Source organism: Vanacampus margaritifer, chromosome 7 (genome assembly GCF_051991255.1).
Source record: "Vanacampus margaritifer isolate UIUO_Vmar chromosome 7, RoL_Vmar_1.0, whole genome shotgun sequence".
Taxonomy (NCBI): Eukaryota; Metazoa; Chordata; class Actinopteri; order Syngnathiformes; family Syngnathidae; genus Vanacampus; species Vanacampus margaritifer.
The window spans coordinates 9,742,275-9,765,031 of NC_135438.1; the positions used below are offsets into that span (position 1 = coordinate 9,742,275).

The 22,757-nt window shown below is 39.2% G+C and overlaps 1 protein-coding gene across 3 annotated transcripts in view; it reads left to right on the forward strand.

The window, feature by feature from the left end:
* plppr2b (phospholipid phosphatase related 2b) overlaps positions 1 to 22,757 on the forward strand; it is a 54,981-nt gene that overhangs the window by 8,780 nt on the left and 23,444 nt on the right. For all 3 annotated transcript variants that reach the window (XM_077571625.1, XM_077571626.1, XM_077571624.1), the window contains exon 4: positions 5,481 to 5,588. In XM_077571625.1, the coding sequence (XP_077427751.1) occupies positions 5,481 to 5,588 (108 nt within the window). The remainder of the gene's footprint in view (positions 1 to 5,480; positions 5,589 to 22,757) is intronic.

A 22,757-nucleotide genomic window follows, 5' to 3' on the forward strand; every position in this document is an offset into this window, starting at 1 on the left:
GCCTCAGCTAATAGTGAATAGTCACAGGCATAATAATGAATTAGTGTCTCCCACGAGGCAGACAAAAATACAAGAGAAAGGGGGCCGTACGAGTATGAGATCAGATAGCATGAATAATGATCTCATAACTATTGTCTTTCCTGTGAGTACAGTATGCACAATGTTGTTTATGTGTGCACGGAGCATAATTATAAACCCTGCTACTTAGCAAAGGTGAAGGCTGGAAGACTGTGTGACCTCTTTACCAACAGCTGCGAACGAGCTCTGTTCTGGTTCACATATCAAATGACAAAACCATTCAGAGGCATTAACCCCGACATCAATTGGTTTCTATACCTGAAAGGAAGGTTCCCTGCTGGAACCATAAGATAGCTGCTTCTTCCAATGTGAATGAAATGTTACACACCAAGTGGTTCACCTCCCTTTTGTGAAACAACCTTGATTCAATTGATTCTAAGCAAACCCTGTCACTAAGACTCATAGAATCCCTAATGGCTTGTCTTAATAAATCTCAGTTGTTGGTCGATAACGAGTTAAATTTTAGTCAAGGGATGGCCAAAGGAAGCAAAAAAAAAAAAATGGAGACTGCAGCATGCACTGTAATGTCCAAAGAAAAGGGAGAGCAACAGTAAACAAACCTTAACATGTGTTTTTTTTAGTGTTTTTCTTTCTACCCATGTATCCTAATGTTAGAATGATGCGGCAGTGGTATTTTAGCTGAACCAGTAAAAGACCTGCAGCACACCAACCATTGGCTCACTATGCAGAGGTGGCAAATCCATGTCCAGAAAGTAACAACTCTGCCACAGTTTGGCTTTTGCCCCTGGTGCTAGCTAGCAGTTAGCTAGCGAGCTAGCTCCCTAACAGGTAAACGAGCGCCATGGGAGCTAGCACGGCAACTGAAACAATTACAGATAAGGGCTAAAGCCAAACTGTGGCAGGGTTTTTACTTTCTGGACTCTGCCACAGTTTGGCTTTTGCCCCTGGTGCTAGTTATTCCTCTTTACTAGCGAGCTAGCTCCCTAACAGGTAAGCAAGCACCATGGGAGCTAGCACGGCAACTGAAACAATTACAGATAAGGGCTAAAGCCAAACTGTGGCAGGGTTTTTACTTTCTGGACTCTGCCACAGTTTGGCTTTTGCCCCTGGTGCTAGCTAGCAGTTAGCTAGCGAGCTAGCGCCCTAACAGGTAAGCAAGCACCATGGGAGCTAGCACGGCAACTGAAACAATTACCGATAAGGGCGAAAGCCAAACTGTGGCAGGGTTTTTACTTTCTGGACTCTGCCACAGTTTGGCTTTTGCCCCTGGTGCTAGTTATTCCTCTTCACTAGCGAGCTAGCTCCCTAACAGGTAAGCAAGCACCATGGGAGCTAGCACGGCAACTGAAACAATTACAGATAAGGGCTAAAGCCAAACTGTGGCAGGGTTTTTACTTTCTGGACTCTGCCACAGTTTGGCTTTTGCCCCTGGTGCTAGCTAGCAGTTAGCTAGCAGTTAGCTAGCGAGCTAGCGCCCTAACAGGTAAGCAAGCACCATGGGAGCTAGCACGGCAACTGAAACAATTACCGATAAGGGCGAAAGCCAAACTGTGGCAGGGTTTTTACTTTCTGGACTCTGCCACAGTTTGGCTTTTGCCCCTGGTGCTAGCTAGCAGTTAGCTAGCGAGCTAGCTCCCTAACAGGTAAACGAGCGCCATGGCAGCTAGCACGACAACTGAAACAATTACAGATAAGGGCTAAAGCCAAACGGTGGCAGGGTTTTTACTTTCTGGACTCTGCCACAGTTTGGCTTTTGCCCCTGGTGCTAGCTAGCAGTTAGCTAGCGAGCTAGCTCCCTAACAGGTAAACGAGCGCCATGGCAGCTAGCACGACAACTGAAACAATTACAGATAAGGGCTAAAGCCAAACGGTGGCAGGGTTTTTACTTTCTGGACTCTGCCACAGTTTGGCTTTTGCCCCTGGTGATAGCTAACTGCTAGCTAGCACCAGGGGCAAAAGACAAACTTTTTTTGGATTAGCTAGCTCCCTAACATGTAAACGAGCACCATGGGAGCTAGCACGGCAACTGAAACAATTACCGATAAGGGCTAAAGCCAAACTGTGGCAGGGTTTTTACTTTCTGGACCTGGATTTGCCACCTTTGTGACTCAGTATACTAGGAACCATGAATAGAAGTAGTTAATTTTTGCTAATACAACAGTGTATGGATTAGATTCCTACCACAATGGAAAATGGATATAAAAGCACAACACAAGGAAATTTCCTTTTCCAAAAACAGGAACCTACAAACTACACTTGGTGATATACACAAGTCTACTGAAAAGAGGAATTGACTGAGACAAACCAAGGAACTTAAAAAGTCAACGTTCATACACTGCTATCTTGGGTGTTCAGGTGCTCTGTGCTTTGTAATCCTCTTTTCTCAACGGGAACGACCATCGATTAGGGTGAAGACTGACAAGGCAGAAGAGGTAATAACCTCTCAAGTTGCGATCATGGCGATAAGCAAATGCACTTACAATGTGAAAGGCAAAAAAATCATCTTGAATATTGAAATTTTGCTGGTGGCCTTTTTGATAAAAATATGATTTAAAGTTCTATGATCTTAGAGATGTGAACATTGTGCCATCTGATTGCAGCCGAATCTCTTTTTTAAAAGTTGAGTCCCTTTTCATGTGAGAAACTCCATTTTTCAAAGATGGCCTTCCGCTTGTAACGTCCTATTCATTCTTTTGTTCCACTTAGGGATACCTCTTGGAAGTGGCACAGTTTTCTCTCAACTTTTGCCGTTTTATCTTGCTATTATTTTCCCGCTGCTCAGCCTGCGAGTGTTCACCCTCTCTCTTTCTTCCAATGTCTGCATCATGACTTTTTGTCCCTCTTATCTCTTTCTACCAGGCTTTTGTTTTTGATCACTTCTGTTCACTATTACCTCTGCTTTCCCCCAATATAGTTGGTGGATGTGTATGCGTACAATACATGTGTAGGGGTGGGTGACCTGAAAATATACCGAACGCCTAATTAGGTGTATAATAGACATGAAAAATAGAATTGTTTAATGTGTTTAATGGGCTAACACCAGTTTGAGAGTAGAAGCCTTGAATCGATCTAATGAGTCATAAAATTATAGATTACCAATTTATTTATTTGTCCATCCATCCATCCATTTATCTATGTATCCATCATCTACCGCTTATCCGAGGTCGGGTCGCATCCACCACCGAAGAGCTTTCCAACCACCTCAGTGACTTTGACCCCAGACTTCGACTTCTGTATTTCTTTATGCATCCGAATATTGCCCTGTCTTTGAGTAAAGTGTGTACTAGGGATAGACCGATATTTAATCTGAGCCGATATTGGGCATTTTGACGAATATTGTCATCGGCCTTTTTTCAAAATCTGATGGCCGATAAAAGGTCTAAAACTAAATGTAAAACCATTTTAATCCCGGGGAACTATTTATTTAAATTTTGAGTTTACTTTATAAGAGATGCTGCTGACTCTAGGAACCTTCTAAACCTTTTGTTTTTGTTTGACATTAATACAAAGAAATGTGAATGTTTAAGATTTCAGGATTTTTTTAATTTTGGAAAAAACAGAGCTATGGTATTTACTTCTTTAAAGTTTCCAACTTTTTAAGACGTACTGATAACCTTGGGAGCTCCCTGAAGTTAAAAAAAGAAGAAGAAAAAAAAGAAATTATGCATATTGAGACTAAGATTAAAAAAAAAAAACATTTTGAAAAGTCTGAACATGTGTTCAATAAACATGCTTTAAGACATTACAACAAAGTCAAGATCGGCATTTGTATTTTAAAAATGTTTGACTTCAATTTTTTCTACTGAAAATGAGTATCGGCTTCAAATATCGGTTATCGGCTACTAATAATTGGCATCGGTATCAGCCCTGAAAAAAAACATTTCGTCTATCTCTGGTGTGTACGACATCCTGGTTTGGGTGCAACAACATGAGTTCTTGATGATAACATGAATAACGATCATCAACATGCATGCAAAACACACAAAAATGATAAATAAATAAAAAAAAGCTGCCATGGATTGAAATAAATTTCATGCAAGCGTCCAACAAGAACAAATGGCTATCAGCTGATTTACCATAAAGTTCAGACAGAACATAAACCACGACCCCCCCCCCCCACATCTGCAACCCCTGCGGCTTAAACAAGGATGTGGCTTATTTGTGGATTTCCCCAATCCCAGGAGCATTGTGTTCTCGTTTATTCTTAGCTTCTCTTTAACTCACCCAAATTTTGTTTACTGTTCATGAATCTTTCGAAGAGCTTCATGTTGGAGTGTTCACTCTTCACGCCTTTAAATCAAATCTGCACACATCAAAGCATTCCGATTGGTTGCTCTTCATATCTGCTCTGCTCAAGCGCACACCCATCATCATCGTCACTGAAAACAACATTTTGCTGTGCATTGTTGTGGCTTTTGTGTTACTTTTTCCTTCTTCCACTTTGGGTTGATTTCCTACAGTTTGCGCTTTTTGTTTTCACTTGTTTCTGACCTACCTGAATATGCATTGTTTACTTTGAGAGACTTTGTGTTCTTGCCTATCACCATAAACTGAATGGAAACCTCTAGAAATTCGAAAAAGGGCCCCAGATTTGCAAAAAAAAAAGTTTTTTACGCTTAATGGGGATGGATTTTGAAGCGTATCGAAAAAAGGAAAATTTTGGCTATGGAAACAAGTTTTGCGAATAAACGCTGACAAGACCGGATACACGTCGCACGTTTTGACCGGATATCACGTCACACGTACGTTTGTAGTCATAAAGCAATAGCGGATGATAAAGTAAAGTATATTTAGGGGATCGAGGAAACAATTAATTAAGAAGCAAATATTAAGAACAGATGGAAACGGACATAAGTCGCATGTCCGTTTTGCGCATTTTCAAGAAATTTGCAAAAAAAAAATTCGAAACAATTGGATAGGAAACCCCACTTATGTCTTGTGACTAGGGCAGAGGTGGGCATCGAGGGCCGGAGTCCTGCAGGTTTTGCATGTTGCCCCTCTCCAACACAGCTGATATATAATCAGCTCATCAGCAAGCTCTGCATAAGCCTGATAAGGATCCTGTTGATTGGAATCAGCTTGTGTTGGAAGTGAGAAACCTCCAAAACCTGCAGGACTGCGGCCCTCCAGGACCGAGATTGCCCACCTCTGGACTAGGGTGTAGTCCTATAACCCAAAAGACTGCTCAGATAGACTGCAGGTCCACGTGATGTAGAAAAAGGATTGATAATTCTGATGATACCCATTTGGCACATTTCAATTAATAATTTGGAAAAACCCATTCTGAACTTTAAATAAACAAGGGTGCCCAAATTGCCAATTTTTTATGCCTGGAGCTGTGCAATTGTTGAGAAATCTAATAAACTCTATAATTCAAGTGCCAAAAAAAAATGGCACCATTCTATTTGTGGCTTTAATTTGTGATTCTTGACCTTTTACAGATGATTGACACACGGCTGGCGGCCCAGAGACGGGAGATGAAACTTCTCGGTGACAGCAACTATCAAAAGACCAGCACCTACATCGTACCCTGCTTCCTCTTTGTAGAGGTGAGACACTGACACACTTTTGACCTGTTGACTCATTGACCAATAGGATGGCACAGGTTTTTGCAATGTTCTGCGCCGTATGCATGAGGAGCTCTGCAAAACAGTTCACACCTGTCTTCTTAAATTTAATTCCTGATAAGTTGCAAGAGCATGCCAGCTGGTCCTAATTAGGTATGCGTGATGTGGGAAGGGTGATACACCACCTTCTTCGCTGTGATGTTATTTAATGGCGTAAGATCACAGTGCTTAGAAAATGACGAGAAATCATAATGATGAGGGTATAATTGTAGCCGACATCTTATCCAATTTGAGAATCATATGAATGGTTTTGTTGAACCGTGTCGGAACCAAATGTATCATGGAATGTCCATTGGATTTGTTGTAATTCAGTTAAGAAAAGATAAAAACACAATGATGAATGCCACATCTCAGATTTAAGAACTATAGCCCAACACTCCTGTTCACTTCACATACAAATCTTTTTTTTGTTTTTAAAGTCGATTTTCATTTCTGTAGACCCAAAAAGCTTAAGCCCTAAATGCAGGGCCGCCTTACTAAAAAGGTGTGATTCATTTACAGTTGGCTTTTTGGAAATAATAGAACACGGAGTTTTCCTGACACTTGAAATGGTTAAAGCACTCTCTCATTTTGAAAATGACTTACGAGATTGCGTTTTTAATTGTGGATGAAATCAATCCAATAAATGGATCCATGACTGATTAAGATGTAGGCTACTGTAGATAATTGAAATTCATTAGCTTAACCTGTCACAAAATGTATGAACTTCACTTGTCATTGGGTGTTCGCTAGCAAATCTGTGCATGGGGCAAAAACAGTAAGCAATGGAAAGAATTCTAATTCCGCTCATTTTGCACATTATGACCCTTCGCTTTTGGACGTAATTATAATGTATGCCTGTCAGGATGAAATGATTATTTTCCACGCTACCTGCACAAGACGCCGTAATTGTCTGCGATGACGTAAGCATATTCTGGACGCCAATCAGAACACAATCTTGCAGTTCAATTTGACTAACTTGAGCGAATATTCTCAACTGCATTTGCATTGCCTCACACACTGTAACAGTTGGGTCAAAAATAACCCAGCTATGGGTCAAAAATGGACCGATCCTCTACTTGGGTCGATTTGACCCAACTTTGGCTACGTTCACACTGCGATGCCCAATTTCATTTTTTTGTTAAATCCGATCTTTTTATGTACTGTTTAGCTGTGCCAACGCGCTCTACTGTTGGTGGGCCTTTCGCGGACGTGTTAGGAGTTGGATTCATTCGTCTTGCCTGCATCAATTATGCAAATTAGGATGTGCAAACACCCACTCCCGATTGGTGGACTGTTTTCACCCTCGCTCATGTTTGTCTTTTAAAGTGCGCACTTCAAATGTGCTTCCCAGTACGGATTCACACTTATCGACACTTAACTGCATTGACTAACCCTTGTAATCGTGTCTTGACAATAGTCAAATTCAAGGTCAGTCTGACCGTAAAATAACTGCATCTAAACTTCAAATAAAATATGATCACCTTTTGCAAGTTGCGAGATTTGATAGTCTCAAGCGCATAACGAGAAAAGTGCATAGATGGGAGAATACAGACGCTCCCCAACTTACGAACGAGTTACGTTCCGAGCGATCGTTCGTAAGGTGAATTTGTTCGTAAGTTGCTTCAGTGCTATATTTTGTATTATAATTTATGTTTAAAGAGAATACGTACAGTACTGTACTACGTATGTTAGAGAGAGAGAGCGAGAGACACACACAGTATGTACATGTACGTAATAAGATAAATAAAATGAAGTTTAACTTACTTTTGGAAGATGTACTCGATGCTTAAGGATTTGATGGAGGAGGAAGAGGAGGATTTTATATCATGAGAGGTTCTTCGTCGTCGCTGGAATGGGCTTCAAAAGTTACTTCCTCCTCCGTAACTTCAATGTAGGAAGAAGTTGAGGGTCGCGGAGAAGAAGATGAGGGTTGATGAGTATCTTCCTCGGAGGATTTACTAGAAACTGGCCGTAAGAAGCGATCTAACGACGATTGCACAGTTTTCTTCTTTTTTCATCATAAATGATGCGGTAGCACTGTATGGCATCATTCAATTGATTTGCAACCTTTGTGCAACGTTCAATATTTGGGTCTTGCTGCTCGAAGAGTGCGATGGCTTTATCTATGAGCGACAGGCGTTTCTTCTTCTTCCTCCTCCTCGACACGTTGCTGAGCCTCCAATGCTGGGTGAGCTCTCACAGCGCCAAGCGTCGGTATTAGCGGCGGAAAGAAGCACCACAGTACTCGGAAAAAGGTGCGCAATAAAAAATCTAACTTACAGCATCTCTTTCCGAACATTTTTTGAGATGCGCGCATGCACGCAGACATGTTCGTATGTACCGTTGTTCGTAACTCGAATGTTCGTAAGTAGGGGAGTGTCTGTATGTTGAAAGCCACATTTGAGAGGGAATGCCCACATTTTAGAATTGAACGTGCCTATATGACATAAGTCAATGGGAGATTCTGCTTCTGATCTTTTTACCCACAAGGGCATGGAAGATTAGGGCCCTTTAATTATTAGTAAGAAATGCGGGTGAATGAGGGAAAATGTTTGCAGAGCTACAACTCAATATATTTGATCTAAAAAATGAACTCATCCACATCTGATGGGCAAATGAATCATTTGCATATCACTGTTCCCTTCATTTCGGCTCCTGTTTTTTTTTCCCCACTTGGTTTCTCATTTCTTTCTTTCATGGTTTCTCAAGCTTTTTAAGGCGGATTAAAAACAACAATGGGCATCAGATGGGAAAGTGACAAAATTAGCTGGATTTTTATTCAGTCCACTGCCTCCCATAAAATGTGATTGATTTGATTAAATTAGCCAAGCTGGAAATGATCAGGGTAAGGCATTTTACAAGTTGGCACTGTTGCATCCAGTAGATTCTTTTACATCTGTTATATGCAGTATTGGGTTTTTTTACTAGTCATTTTTACTTTTGCCCTAAATTTCTATTTGAAAAAATGTACTTTGTTTAGGAAATTGTAGAGGTCAGCTTTCTGTATGCAGCAGACATTTCGGCTTAATTGTCATACAAGTGTAAAAAATCAATGAATAAATATAAGCCACTTTTTTTTTTATTGTTGTATGACACTGCTTTGCAACAATAGTTCAACCCAAAAAGCCAAGGCAAAACACAAATTTACTGGTTCCCAAAACAAAAAATGTAATTAAAGCCTGTACAGTGATAGCAAGGAATCTTGGCTGTCATGGCATTGGGTCGCTTTTCAGCTGGAAGCATCGCCATGGTAACTGATGCTGAACTCCTAACTTGTTCCAGAACGTCTCTCTCTCTCTCTCTCTCTCTCTCTCTCTTTTTTTTTTTAAAGATAACAAAACCGAAGCTGTCCTAGTTGTTATGGATATTTGGCAGTAAGGATAGTGAGGAGGTGTCTGAAGAAGTTGTCAGGCATTCACTTTGATATGTTCCCAGACAAGCATCACAGATTCTCTGCAGAAAGGACTGCTTTGTGATTGCTCACCTTTTATTTACCAGTAGATAAATTAAGTAAACATCCCAGCTTTGATTGTAAGCAGTGATGTTAACAATCCATTTAGTGTATCTTTCAAGGCAGAGGAAGACTTTACATTATCACACAAATGCTATCTTTGGGCAATCTAGGGGCATTTGTCAATTCATAATCACTTCCTTTATTAAGGGAAACCCCATCTGTGGCTGAATTACCTTGACTAATGTAATCCTCAAACTCTTCCCACGACTTTCTTCCCTCCTCTCCGCATAATCCTCAAATGACCCGATGGAGCGCTTGTGGTCTCAGTTGCATTCCCTAATTAATTGACCTAATTAGGAATGAAACCCAATTAGCCTGTGCCACTGCTAACACAATCCACGCCTGCAGGTCCTCCGAGCCACTGCAACAATCAGCTGGATGAGCTTTGTTCTCGACTTTGCGTCTTTGAATTGTGACCAACGAAGGGAAGTTAAATTATTTAAAGTTTACAGTTCAAGTTGAGTAGAAGAGTTTGGGTTTTTGAAATGAATACTGCTCAATATCCGATTTGGTCTTGGCCCGTTTTGATTTGGTCAAGTAATTAGCAATCGACATTAGCAGCCCACGTAGTCTATGCTTCATTCAGTTTGGAAACAGGTAGTCAAAATCCATCCGACTTTTGTGCCAATTAGCCTCTCGAGCCTCTCGAGTGTCCTGGATGGCTTCGGGGAGGAGAGGCGCGGTACACCCTGGACCGAAAAAATAAAAATACAGTAGTAACTGGAAATGGGTTTGAAAAGTCGATTAATCAATATCGAATCAAATTTCCTTTTTGGCGCACAATATCGATTCATAAAACATAAATTGATTATTTTAATGCATATTCTCCTCATAAATTCATGAAAAAAAAATCTATTTTTAAAGGCCTAAATATTTTTTGTATGTACAAGTATATTTTTTTGTATCTTGCTGTTTTCTTAAAATGTACTGGTCACAGAAATTTAGAAGTAATTCCTTACCTTTACAAAATAACTGATTTATTGCACTTTAAGACAATTTAGAATGTTATATTAATATATTTACAATTATGAAAATAGTATTTCCATCACTTAAATGATTATAAGTTACACGCGTTACTTTCATGAACAAAAATAAACAAAATAATTTGAGCAGTTACTGCTTCCGCCTAATATAATATGGAATTTAATATTTGTTGAATTTTTAGTCATGTCCTTGATATCTAAGAATTGATGTTCCATGAATATATGTATATTAATCGATATTGGATTGACACGAATTGAATCGAATCGGGGGAAAAAAAATCTAAATTGAGTTGAAGTTAACTTTTGTGAATCGAAATCAGTATCAATACCCAGTCCTGTTTCATTGTATGATCTCATTTCTGCGTGTCTTCTTTGCGCTGCATCCATCGCATTAATAGCTTTTATTGTGCAACACAACACACCTTTGTTACAGCTGCACAAATATCCCACAATCCCCGCAGGTTCAGCCAGCTTCTTAAGCTTGCTTTTATTTCCCTCCTTGTTCTCTCACATTGGCCTATTCTTGACATCCTTTGGAGATAAAAAGGATTTTTCAAGCTTTTTTTTTTTTTTAATGTAACTCTCATTGCCCGTTATTCTCTCTGACAGCCTCTCAACCTCTCCCCAGTCAGTCGGTCTCTCCCGACAGATCCGAGATCCATCAAGTGTCGTTGCTCTGCAGCACTTCATTGCCTTGAGTAATAATGTATACCTATTGGAGCTCTCCATTAGCACCCGGCTTTTCTTCTCTCTAAAAAATTGCGCCGTTGCAAAGACCTCGCTTCACCCTCACGCTTCCTTTCTTGCTGCATTTTATTTTCAATTTCCATCTTGTCTCTCGGCATGACATCCTGAGCTCTGTTTGCAGGCCAGCAAACTGTCTTTCCTTCAAGCTTGCCTTTATGCCCACCTCATGCCACATACAGCAGTTTGTTATGAGCATCTCTTTTTTTTTCGACCTGGAAGCACTCGGCTTTGGCCAACGCAATGAAAATGTGATTTATTTATGTTTTCATTTTGCTCCCTTGTTTCATGTTCTTATTGAAGCAACATGCTGTAACGTAGCTCCCCCCGCAGGGCGCTCACTCCTTTGTTGTTACATTACCATCTCATTACCTATTTTCTGTTTCGCTTCCTATAGTGCATTGTTGCTGCTGACTGCGTCGCTTTTCACAAGTTTCTTACTGCGAATCTTTCCACAATCTGCTTTGCGCTGCTCTCTATTTCCTTATATCTATGTGGCGATGGCTTTGTTTCTCATCCCATCTTGTCTTAAGGCTGGCCTGCCACTATCTTAGATTGCACATTTTATCTTGTGCTCAGACTTTCCAAGTTTGAAGCCTCTTCTTTATTCTCACTGACTCGTCATTTTCTTTCCATTTGCTCATTCTTGTAGAGTGGGAATGTGAGAGCCTTCCTTTTTCCTTTCCTTTAGCGCTCCCCAAAAGTATGAATATTTTCTGCCATTTTAAAAGCTCAAAAATCCTTTTCACATCTGACGGACTCCTTATTGAATTTGATATCTCGCAATTAGAAGAGCGCAAACTTTAACCGACGAGTAGACGTTTAAAGGTTGAATTTGACTAACTGCTGTTTTTAGATTCTTCTCTTCCTCTTCTTCTTGCTAATAGGTATGGTGGTAAATTTTTATGTTCTATCCGGCTGTTGGTTGTTAAAAGAGTTAGACTGCATGTTACTTTCTTCAGTATTTATTATCGTACAAGAATATGCGCATATCTCTTTAATGCCTGTCAAATGAAAGGGAAGTGTCGAAAATTTGCACAAATTTAAAGACAAGACAAGGTTGGTTAAAAAAGAAGAAGCTGTTTTGGGCTTTTAGATGAGTTAAATGAATGTAATAAATACAATATTGCGTTGTATTGTTTTTACACTTTTTCCAGTGCTTGGCAATGTTTTCTTGTAACTCGTAATTTTTTTTGAACATTTTTATGAGTCTGTAGCAAATAAAAAATTGAAAAGACTGTTTTTAATTGATGCATTTGATGATATTCTGCTAATTAAGGATTGCAATGAAATATTAAAAACATTTATTCGACTGGATGTAGAGGTTTTATTTTTAGCCTGCGTGGGAGAAAATAAAATAAAAATTACATTAGCTAAGATTCCACATGTCCACCTGACAAAGTAAAAATTGTCTCCATATGTCTGCATGTGTCTGGGATTATGAAAAAGGGTTGATTGTGGCTGAAAGTGTAGTTAGTGGCGATTGCTCAAACCAAAATGTCCTTTAGCTAAACCAAAACAAAACAGAGGTTATTGTTTTCGGCAGTAAAGAAAAGAGGATTGCTGTTAACACCTTGAGTCACTGTCTTCAAAAACCAAAGACCAAGTTCGAAATCTTGGGGTTCTAAAAGGCTCAGACCTGACTTTCAGCAATCATATCAAATCAATTACTAAGACAGCCTTTTATCAGCTGAAAAAAACATATCCAGACTGAAGGACCAAGACCAAGAGAAGCCAATCCATGCTTTTATCTCCAGCAGACTCGATTCCTGTAACGGTTTTCTGACATCAGACAATTGCAGCTCATTCAGAACGCTGCAGCACTGACCAAAACAAAGAGATCAGAACATACTACTCCAGTCCTTAAGGCTTTACACTGGCTCCCAGTCAGCTGTAGAATAGATTTAAAAAAAATTCTGTTACTGGTCTATAAATCACTGAATGGTTTGCTTCCTGAATATATTCAAGAAATGCTGATTGAATACAAACCCAGCAGGCCTCAGAGATCTACAGACTTGGGCCAATCAGTGGAACCTGATAGATATTGTAACATTTTTAATACTTCATTTCATACATTAACCATTGTTACACATTATTAACATTTTAATTCTTCAGTATTAACCTTGTCGAAATGTTTTGTGTCCTGTGCAGAACAGATGGTGTTGATTTCGGTATAATTTGACCTTAAGCTGGGACATACTATTTAGTCTAAAAAAGTTCCTTCTCAGCGTTTTGTGCGAAAACACATTTGGTCCTTGGTAGAACAGAATCTGTTTTGAACACCCACACCTGACTCTGTTTTCGCCATCGCTCACGGAAAAGTACCAGAGAGTATGTTTTGTCTACAAATGAAAGAGAGGAGGTCTTTTTAACTATAAAAAACCGTTGTGCACGCGGAAGAGCTACATTTGACGCTCTGAATCCCACCTGTTTAAGTGATGAATTAGAGGCTGTTATCTGTCCAGAGATCTCTGACTGATTAAAAATCATTTTTGCAAAGGTGTATTTTTCTTACATTAAATCTATCTTCATTTTTGGAACACGCAAAGAGGACAAAATAATTTTATTCCTCTTTCAAACCCAGAATTCGAAGTAAACATGGTGAAGCTGCATTTAGCTGTTATGCTGCACACAAATGGAATACGCTGCCAACAGAAGTGAAGTCAGCCCCGAGTGTAAATGCTTTTAAAATGGTGCAGAAAAGGTTGCAGGCAGTTTTGTGCTGAATTTTTTTAAATAAAAATACGTTATAGTCAACTACGAAAATCTTCAGTTATTCAACGCATGACAAAAAAACACAGTTGAAATTCATCCTAAAAATGCGATTTCCACATGTCCTTCAAATTTGTGTGTATACCTTTTTACTGACATCATCTGTTAGACCCCCGGTGAGTCTTCAGCATGCAGACACAAGGTGTGCTGCTGTCTTGAGGATCTTACTCTATTACTGGAGTGAATTGAGCAGAGCACCAACTGCACCAATTATAAATAGCATCCTGTTTATCTTGCTTAATCAGGCCCACAGCTCCCTACAACAAAACATCTTCCTTTCCTTTTGCATTCACGCTTTTCATCCTCATTCCTTGCCGGGATTGACTGTGCCTCCGTACATCTTTTACCTCCAGGCAACACTTTTGTTGAGAGTGTTTGCTCTTTTCCTCCCTAAAAAAATCGTTTGTTCCACGCTGCTTTACTCTTGCCAAACACCCCCCCAAACAATTTTAAACTTACAGTTTTTCCATGCGTGAACACCAGATATACTCACTAACGAAGCTCCTTCGTTTAGTATACCGTACTAAATACAATTTCTACCAATATGAAGGAGATGGAAGAGGCGTGTGTGGATGCTGCACACTTCAAATATATCCATGATTAATCTCCGGAGCTCGTTTTCCTGCTCATTTAATTAAACATTTCTCACAATCTTTATGCTCCCCTTTCAATATGCACATTCACATGGAAGATAATATGAAAACCCTCCACGTGCACAAAGATACAGTCAGCGCTCATCCCCTCATTATTCCCATGAATAGCACCTGCCTGACATTCTGCTGCTGTGGGATTTCTTGGTTGTCGAGAGGATAGTGGAAACACTTGTTAGCTGCCAGCTTCCCACCTGTTACCGCTTTAGATCGATGGGAGGGGGAGCCAGATCATATGTAGCGCCTTATCACCGTTGAAGATGGAATGCAAGTTATAGGCTGTGCCACAGTGACCTATTTATAGTATATGCTGTGAAATTAATTTGTTATTAGGCTACTTGAATACTGTACATCAGATTAAGAAATTAATATCTGTGCTGTATGCTTTGAACAAGGTGAACTCATGATTGCATTGTGAGTTATTTCCGGGTTGTTCATTTGGTTTGTTCTATGTTCTTGCCCTGCGATTGAATGGCGACCAGTCCAAGGTGTACCCTAATTAGGACCAACAGTAGCCTATAGATGGATATATTTTCACTTCAATTCTGTCCTGTTAATTTGATTAATGAATTATTAAGTATAAGTGCGTAGGGAAAAATGTGCCTCTTAACTCATTTGCTCCCAAAAACGTATGAATATGCTGTATTTTAAATGTTTTAGGTGTCCCAAAGACGTATTTATACGTTTTTTTGTTTTTTTTTTATGCTAGAGCAAACAGAAGGCAGAGACTATAATCTTTCTTTTGGTAGGTTCCATGTTTTTATAGCAACACAATATTCTGTGGGCCTTGCAAAATCAGTCAAAATCCAGTAAAACAGCCAGGAGCGAAGGGGGCTGCTTCAGTGAAAATGGCTGGGAGGGTTTTAGTCAAGTTGCGTGAAAAACATCTTAACTCATTTGCTCCCCAAAACTAATAAATATGTTCTAAGTTTTAAGTGTCCCAAAGACATATATATACGTTTTTAATGCTAGAGCATACAGAAGGCTTTGATGCAGCCTCTCAACTGCAAAGAACAGTTGAAGAAATTGTAGTTATTACACAAACGTCCAGCAGGTGGCAGCAGAGTATAAGAGATCAACCAGGGGCCATGTTGAAAAAAAGCTCATTTACTCACAGTTCTGAATAGATTTGTGAATAATGATGAAACTTAGCTATATTCTAATGCTAATTGCTGCAAAACAGATAGAAATGTACTATTTTTACCTGATTTAAGAAAATACTCTAATCTTTCTTTTGGTAGGTTCCATGTTTTTATAGCGATAGATTACAATATTCTGTGAGCCTTGCAAAATCAGTCAAAATCCAGTAAACCAGCCGGGAGTGAAGGGGGTTGCTTCAGTGAAAATGGCTGGGAGTGAATGAGTTAAATGGCTGTCGTGCATGCCATATTTCATCACTTCAGCTAATCTTGTGACATTTCAGTGTGCAGCAGAAAGATTCCCTTTGTTAGCTATTGGCTCTCTTTTTTTTGTGATACCACCACTGGATGGTATACTAGTGATGACAAAAACAAAAAATAGGTAACGTAATAACAACCAGAAATGGAATGTTTTGTGACATAGGAAATCAATATGCATATATCCTGTCTGGTCAGTACAACATAGCTAAGTTGACCGTAATAATAAAAACAAACATAATATATGCTGCAAAATCATCTACTTATTGACTTAGTGTCAAGACTAGATCTACCAGAAGCAGTAGTCTTATCATGTTATCACGTAAAAGTGATTAACGTCTTTGTATTCTTCTATTCTATTTAAGAATACTAGGTGGAATGCATAAGGTCTTAAATGTGACTCATCTAAATGTAAAATGTTACATTAAACGTTCACCTTGGAACAAATTCATTCGATATTAATTATTTATATGCAGTGGCGCTTCTACCTAGCGTGAATGGTACTATATGAATCAACCTTTAGCTTCAAACGCGACCCCAACCAATAAAACAATAAAAAATACAATTGTGTTTTCCTTTAACATTCTTTTAATTCTAAACAAAGAATAACACAGTTACAGCAACAGCAACAAAAATAAATGAGCATGAAGGAAACGAAGAATTAAAAAAAACAAAACAGATATTGCATTCCTAAATTTCAAGAAAAAACAAATGGAATTTTTTAAAATAATTTAGGCTTTGTTTCTCAGGGTGCTTGCGGTTTATTTTATGTTAAGAATTAGATTGTTAAATTATATAAAAGTCTTTGCTTCTGGACTTTCTTGATGAAAAATCATCCACAAGGGGGTACACATTCCCCATACAAACACTAATGACATTACACAATAGACCAATCTCACATTAGATTCTACTTTGTGATAATTGAATGAAATATTACATTTTAACTGTACAATTTTACAACAATGCAAGCGTTAGTCTGTGCAGTATTTTGTTTGAAATTCTCAGCACAGGTAAATGATTGATGAGCATAAAACACAACAAGGAAAAATGGTGGACATGCAAAATAGTGGTGCGGAGAGCTGCAGATAAACAGTGGTTAGACACATAAACAAAATGCTGTGATCGTCTTCTTCAGCCTTGTTCCCACTTTCTGCCTTGTTCCCATTTCCTACACTTCATCTTCCTCCAAACTGCTCTGTTCCCAGTCACCTCTTTAAGCTTCTTCCCCTCTTGCCATCTGCTCATCTATTTTCTTCTCACTTTGTGCATTGTATTGCGATGCAGCATGGGGACACTAGGAGGCGCGCTAACCACTAAGATGTGCTCCACATGCATTATTATCATCCATCTGCAAATAAGAGATGATGTAAAAAATCAGTCTAGAGTGGCTGTCATGCAATCTTCCATTCTGCTGATTTCGAGCTTTTCTTCCTGTGAAAGCTCGGTCTTGAAATCATGTTGCAGGTTTAAGAGCTGCCTGAAACAGTCGTTGCTCATCAGGTATTCAAACCCGTCTCGACCGTCATTGGAAAATCATCTCACACCAGGAAAATACTTTATCAAAGCTGAAAACTAAAATCTCACTGTAGAGTTTGCTGGCCATGATAAAAACAGGAAAGTGACAAATATGGCGTGTACGTTGCAATACAATACATTATTGTGCATCTTTCCCAGTCGGCTCTGCTAAGCGCTACAGATAATGGATGGATGCATAATGAACTCATTCCAAACCCTGTCAGGTTCTTCATTCAGCTCATTCCGAGCTGTGTGGTGCTTTTCTTTTTTCTTTTTTTTTCCCAGCAGGGTGCTGTCCGCTTAACACCAGCACCCACATACGTCTCCTCACCCTCCTTTGCCATCTGGCTCCAGGGAGAAGACGCGCAGCCTTGTACATCTCGCAGTGTTTTGTCCTCAAGAGACATCACATCAGTCCCATAGCATGCTATTATTGCCGTATTTTATTATACACTTGTGCAGTTAACGACTTTTAAAGAGGGATTTGCCTCCTTTTTTTTTTTCCTGTCGCAACCGTCACTTTGATTCCTTTGCTTTTTGCTGCTTTTGAAGTTGAGAGGTGTGTTCATTAAGGCTTAATTGCTTGGTAGATAAATCCTTTTGATTTACTAGGCCAGTCATAGGAGGGTCATCCAACAAAACCAGCTGACTGAAGTTACCTTAAAGCTGACACATTTGGATAATTTGCTCTAGTTCTGTACTTTTTTTCCCCTTTCCAAATACACGTAATTTATTCCACTGATTGTGTACGGTTGAAGAGTTCAAATGCAAAAGCTTGTCGAGCATCATTTGGACAAAAATAGAGCCACACCAACACAGGATTGTTCGATAGTGCATTTCTTAATCCTACAAAAACCAAACAACTACTACGTAAAACTTGTCAAAAATAAGGATTAATTGCAGAAACCACCAAGCACACCCTGTAACAAATTTCAGTAAAATATACAGTAAAAAAAATACAGCATTATCTTGTTTTTTAATTTTACAGTATTTAACTGTATACAGCAATGTATTATGGGTAAAACAAAGTGCATTGTGGGTATTGTGGCGACCGTGGCTCAGGGTGTAGAGAGGGTCGTTCAGTAACCATAAGGTCGTCTGTTCGATCCCCGCTCTCCCCAAGTCAAGTGTCGTTGTGTCCTTGGGCAAGGCACTTCACACACAATGCCTCCAGTGCTACTCACACTGGTGTATAGAAGGTGCGAATGTTTGCTGGTGGCGGGAGGGGCCGTAGGCGCATACTGGCAGCCACGCTTCCGTCAGCCTGCCCCAGGGCAGCTGTGGCTACTTAAGTAGCTTACCACGTCCACAGTGTGAACGTGTGAGTGCATGAATAATGTATCCAGGGTGTAAGATCGAGTCCGGGCTTCGGCTTTCCGGGGTGGAGTTTGCCTGTTCTCTCCGTGTTTGCGTGGGTTTTCTCCAGGTGCTGCGGTCTTCTCCCACGTTCCAAAGACATGCATGGCCGGTTAATTGAGCGCTCTGAATTGGCCCTAGGGGTGATTGTGAGCGTGGATGGTTGTTCGTCTCTGTTTGCCCTGCGATTGGCTGACTTCCTGTAAATTAGAATACAAGGGAGAAAGAGAGAATATATTGTAGATTACAGTGAATTGTTGTTTTCTTAAAATAAGTAAATACAGTAAGTAACTGTAATTTATATACAGTAAATATTTGTAAAAAATATATATATATGTATATAGACAGTAATATACGGTAATAGATTTTCACAATACTTAAATGAGATTTTACAAGAATGAGCTGGCAACTTTTTTGCCAGTTATTTCTTGCAAATTCTACAGTCATTTCGTTACAGGATTAAGTGTTAGTAAGTTTGTTCTAGTTCTAGTACTAGTACTAGTACTCTCACCTTTTATTATTTTACAAATAGTAATACTGTACTTATCACTTCAGTGTAATTTTATAGTTATCTTGGACTTGTCTGTTTTTCTAGGAGTGTTCTGGTTTTGCAATGAAATGACATCAAAAACCTCTTTGAATTGAATTAACCTCTTAATTGTGTATTACATATTAACTAAAATACCAGGGGAGACAAATTTACTCCACCAAAAAAAAAAAGTCTGCTATTGAATGTAGATATCGTACACAAGCTGGAGTTTGTTTGTTGCCTTTATTCTTGGCTATTTCTCTTAAAATAAAAAAAAATCCCTTATATTGTGAAGTGCACTTGTGCTGCGCACATTTTTAGATTTTGTTAAATGATTTGGACATGTCTGATTTATCACAACGTTGATATCAAACTGTTGAGCCTCCTCAGATGAAAATGGAGTTAAGTCTTTGATATGACGAAGACGATCTTGAGTTCTTTCATCTTTCGAGATGATCTCCTGAACTACTTTCATTTTGGCTCTTGATACTCATTGAACCTGATAGTGTTCTATCAGTCAAATAAAAAAAAAAAAGCTTAAAAACTGAGGTATCAGCATTCAGCAGCCATTGGGTGAGTTGTGGAGAATATGACTTTTTTTTTTCAACTGCAAAATCTAAAAAACACAAGTATTTCATATGGTTTGGCTAATACGGCACCGATCATTTAAAGCCACCAAAAACATCAAACACCAAAGTAAATAATAATAGTAAGTCAGACTAAATTACATAAATAAATGTATTTATTTACATAAATAAATTTCACCAAAAAATGTGACGTTGTGACGGGTGTGTGCCGTTCAATTTTTCAGCCACAGGTGGCAGTTGCGATTCAAAATTCCATTTTCTGCGTTTGGCAGCTTTAACCGAATAATTGGCCATGACTGGCTCTTCTAATTATAGCCTTCAGTTAATCTCATGTAACTATAGTGTCACGCCACTCACTTCTGTCGGAAAAGGTTTTCCTCATTTAATAGTAAGTGGCCCTCTAAATAATCTCAACGAGTATTTACATGATATTTAATGCTTTTGCTTTAGGTTTTGGGGGATCTGTTTTCTGCCAGTTTGGGCAGATGTACTGTGTTGCGTGGAATATGCCTACCTGTTCCTCTACGTTGGCATATGTCTGAATCATATCAGATTTTTTTTTAAATGCCAGACAGTGTGTTGGGTTCTTCATAAATTAGCAAATAGTTTGGCTGCAACAGTGAATGGAATCTTACATCTACAGTGTGCTGACCTGAGGTCTTGCATGAATCCAGCAATTTGCGTGACTTAAAAGGAGGATTTTGGGTCAAATTCCTGGCATTAAACTTGAATGGTATTTAAACGGCATTTGAGACGACAGCCAACTGTAAGCAGGTGTTTTGTGTGAAGACATTTGCCATTTCCCTTGACTTTAAGGTTACACCATTTTGGAGACCAGATTGAACTAATAAACTCCGCAGAGAATTCTGACAGCCCATCTTGACCCTCTTCGACCTGGCCGGACTTTGTCAGCAGTTGCCTTGTCTTCTTACTGCTTTAAGAATGACTTTTATGCAAATGTGACTCCTAAGTGACTCGACGTAAATTAGAAACCATCAGCATGACCTTTATGAATATTCAGATGAGCCTGCATACCGGGAGACGGTTATTTGCGCAAGTGGAGGTGAAATGGTGTAAACTGTTGGCTTGACAGTTATAGTCAATTAGATCTGTCAGCTATTATGCTTATGAAATGTAATACCAGATGCTAAACCTCCCTTGGGAAGCTCGTCCTGATTAAACAATGCAAATCTTCCTCTCACTCATCCTCCTACCATCCTAGACCTTTCTCTCTCGCCATCCCTCCCTCGCGCCTTCTGTAGTTCAGCGAGGACGAATGAGTTCCTCCTCAGACGCAGGAATGCACCCACATGCCCACAGACGTACTCGCACCGCAAACATACACACACACACACACAATCCCACGCAGTCGACACACACACACACACATACACAACTCACGTCGAAGGCGACAAACATGGGAAAAGGCCCGTGGAAAGAGCTGCTTGATATTGTTGGCCTATATATAAACGAGAAGCCGGGGGTGTTTGTAGGATTTGCCAGCGTGTTCAGAGAAGCGTGTGGGTGCTCGCATCCTTCGTGATTACACGTTTTAAAGCAGCCATTTACCATCGTATTATAGTATTTTAATGACTTCAAATCATGTCTATGGTACACTTGCTTGGACGATGAAGGGAGGATAGCGTTCTTGACGTTGCCATGGCAAACGTGGTTTTCCTGCTTTGGTGAACGCCTCTCATGCTGGCTTAGCGCTAGTGTTAATGTTCCTGCTCCAGTAGGAATGTTTTTGAACAGACAATGACGATGTATTCCAAGTTATGATGTGTTCAGTGGTCTTCCCCCCTTTTTTTTTTTTTCTTCAAATTGCTCCGTTCACTTCACACTAAGGAGCACTTTGGTTCCACATACATACATACATACATTCAGCCAGTCACATGTCAGAAGCAATGCCGAAGTAGGTCCCACATCAACATGGACTTTTGCCATACAAGTGGATAAAGCGCTTGACAGTCAGAATAGCTCCTAAGGAAAGGGAAACTGCTTAACCGTGGTTAACCGGTTAAAGTGTTAGGAAGTGCTTGTCATAGATGAGTGGAAAATTTGTGCTCTTCTTCTCATGTTCTTGAAACAGGCCTCTGAGAGACATGCAAAGCAAGGTAGTCTGCTAATCTTGCTTATCTCTCTTGTGTTGCTTTTAATTAGACTGAAATGAAAAAGCATTCACAAGTATGAGTGAGGCAATAAAAAAAAAAAATATATATAAATATTGTCAAAATAAATTTGTAGCAAATGAATCTTTTAAATGACAATGTGACAACCCACTTTATGAATATTTATTGGAACTGTATTGTTATACCAAAATCAAACAATGAATTAGAAAAGAAACAGAAAAAAACTCTTGAATCAGAATTTCCCCATGTTGTTATGATAGCAAAAGGCTCTTTTTCAAACCCTTTTTTTGCTGTGCTTTATTATTACGTTTTATTTCTTTATAAAGATGTGTTTTCCCTTGTTTCTATATTGCATTATATTTATACATTAAAGAAAGGCAAGTATAACTTAGTATTGGAGCTGGAACTGATTAATTACATTTCCATTCATTTCAATGGGAAACAATACCTCGATTTATTAACATTTCAGGTTACCCACCAATTAAGTTTGTAACTTGAGGTTCCACTGTATTTTTATATATATATATTTTTCCAACTAGGCATATTGATGAATGAATGATGATTGTTATAACAAAAAAAGTTAAAAATTGATTCTTAAGCGCTTAACCTACGTTAAACTTAGCAATACATTGAAAAGTCCTTCCAGAAAGGCAGCTATACACTTAATGTCAACAAAGTAATTGTATGACTTTATTCATGTAGATCGGTTAAAATATACACAGTAAGGAGGGAATCAGGTCACCATGGCACTTCCATATTCAGGCTGAGTGGGTGTTAAGTGTTGCAGGTCCCTTCATCTCCATAATGAATGAGGTGGAAGCTTTGATGGAGGCTTGGAATCGCTCTGAATGAATAAATAAGTCCAAAATCAGCACAAACATGTTTCCTATATTAACTTAAATGCCAATTATGTTGCCTGTTTATTATGAT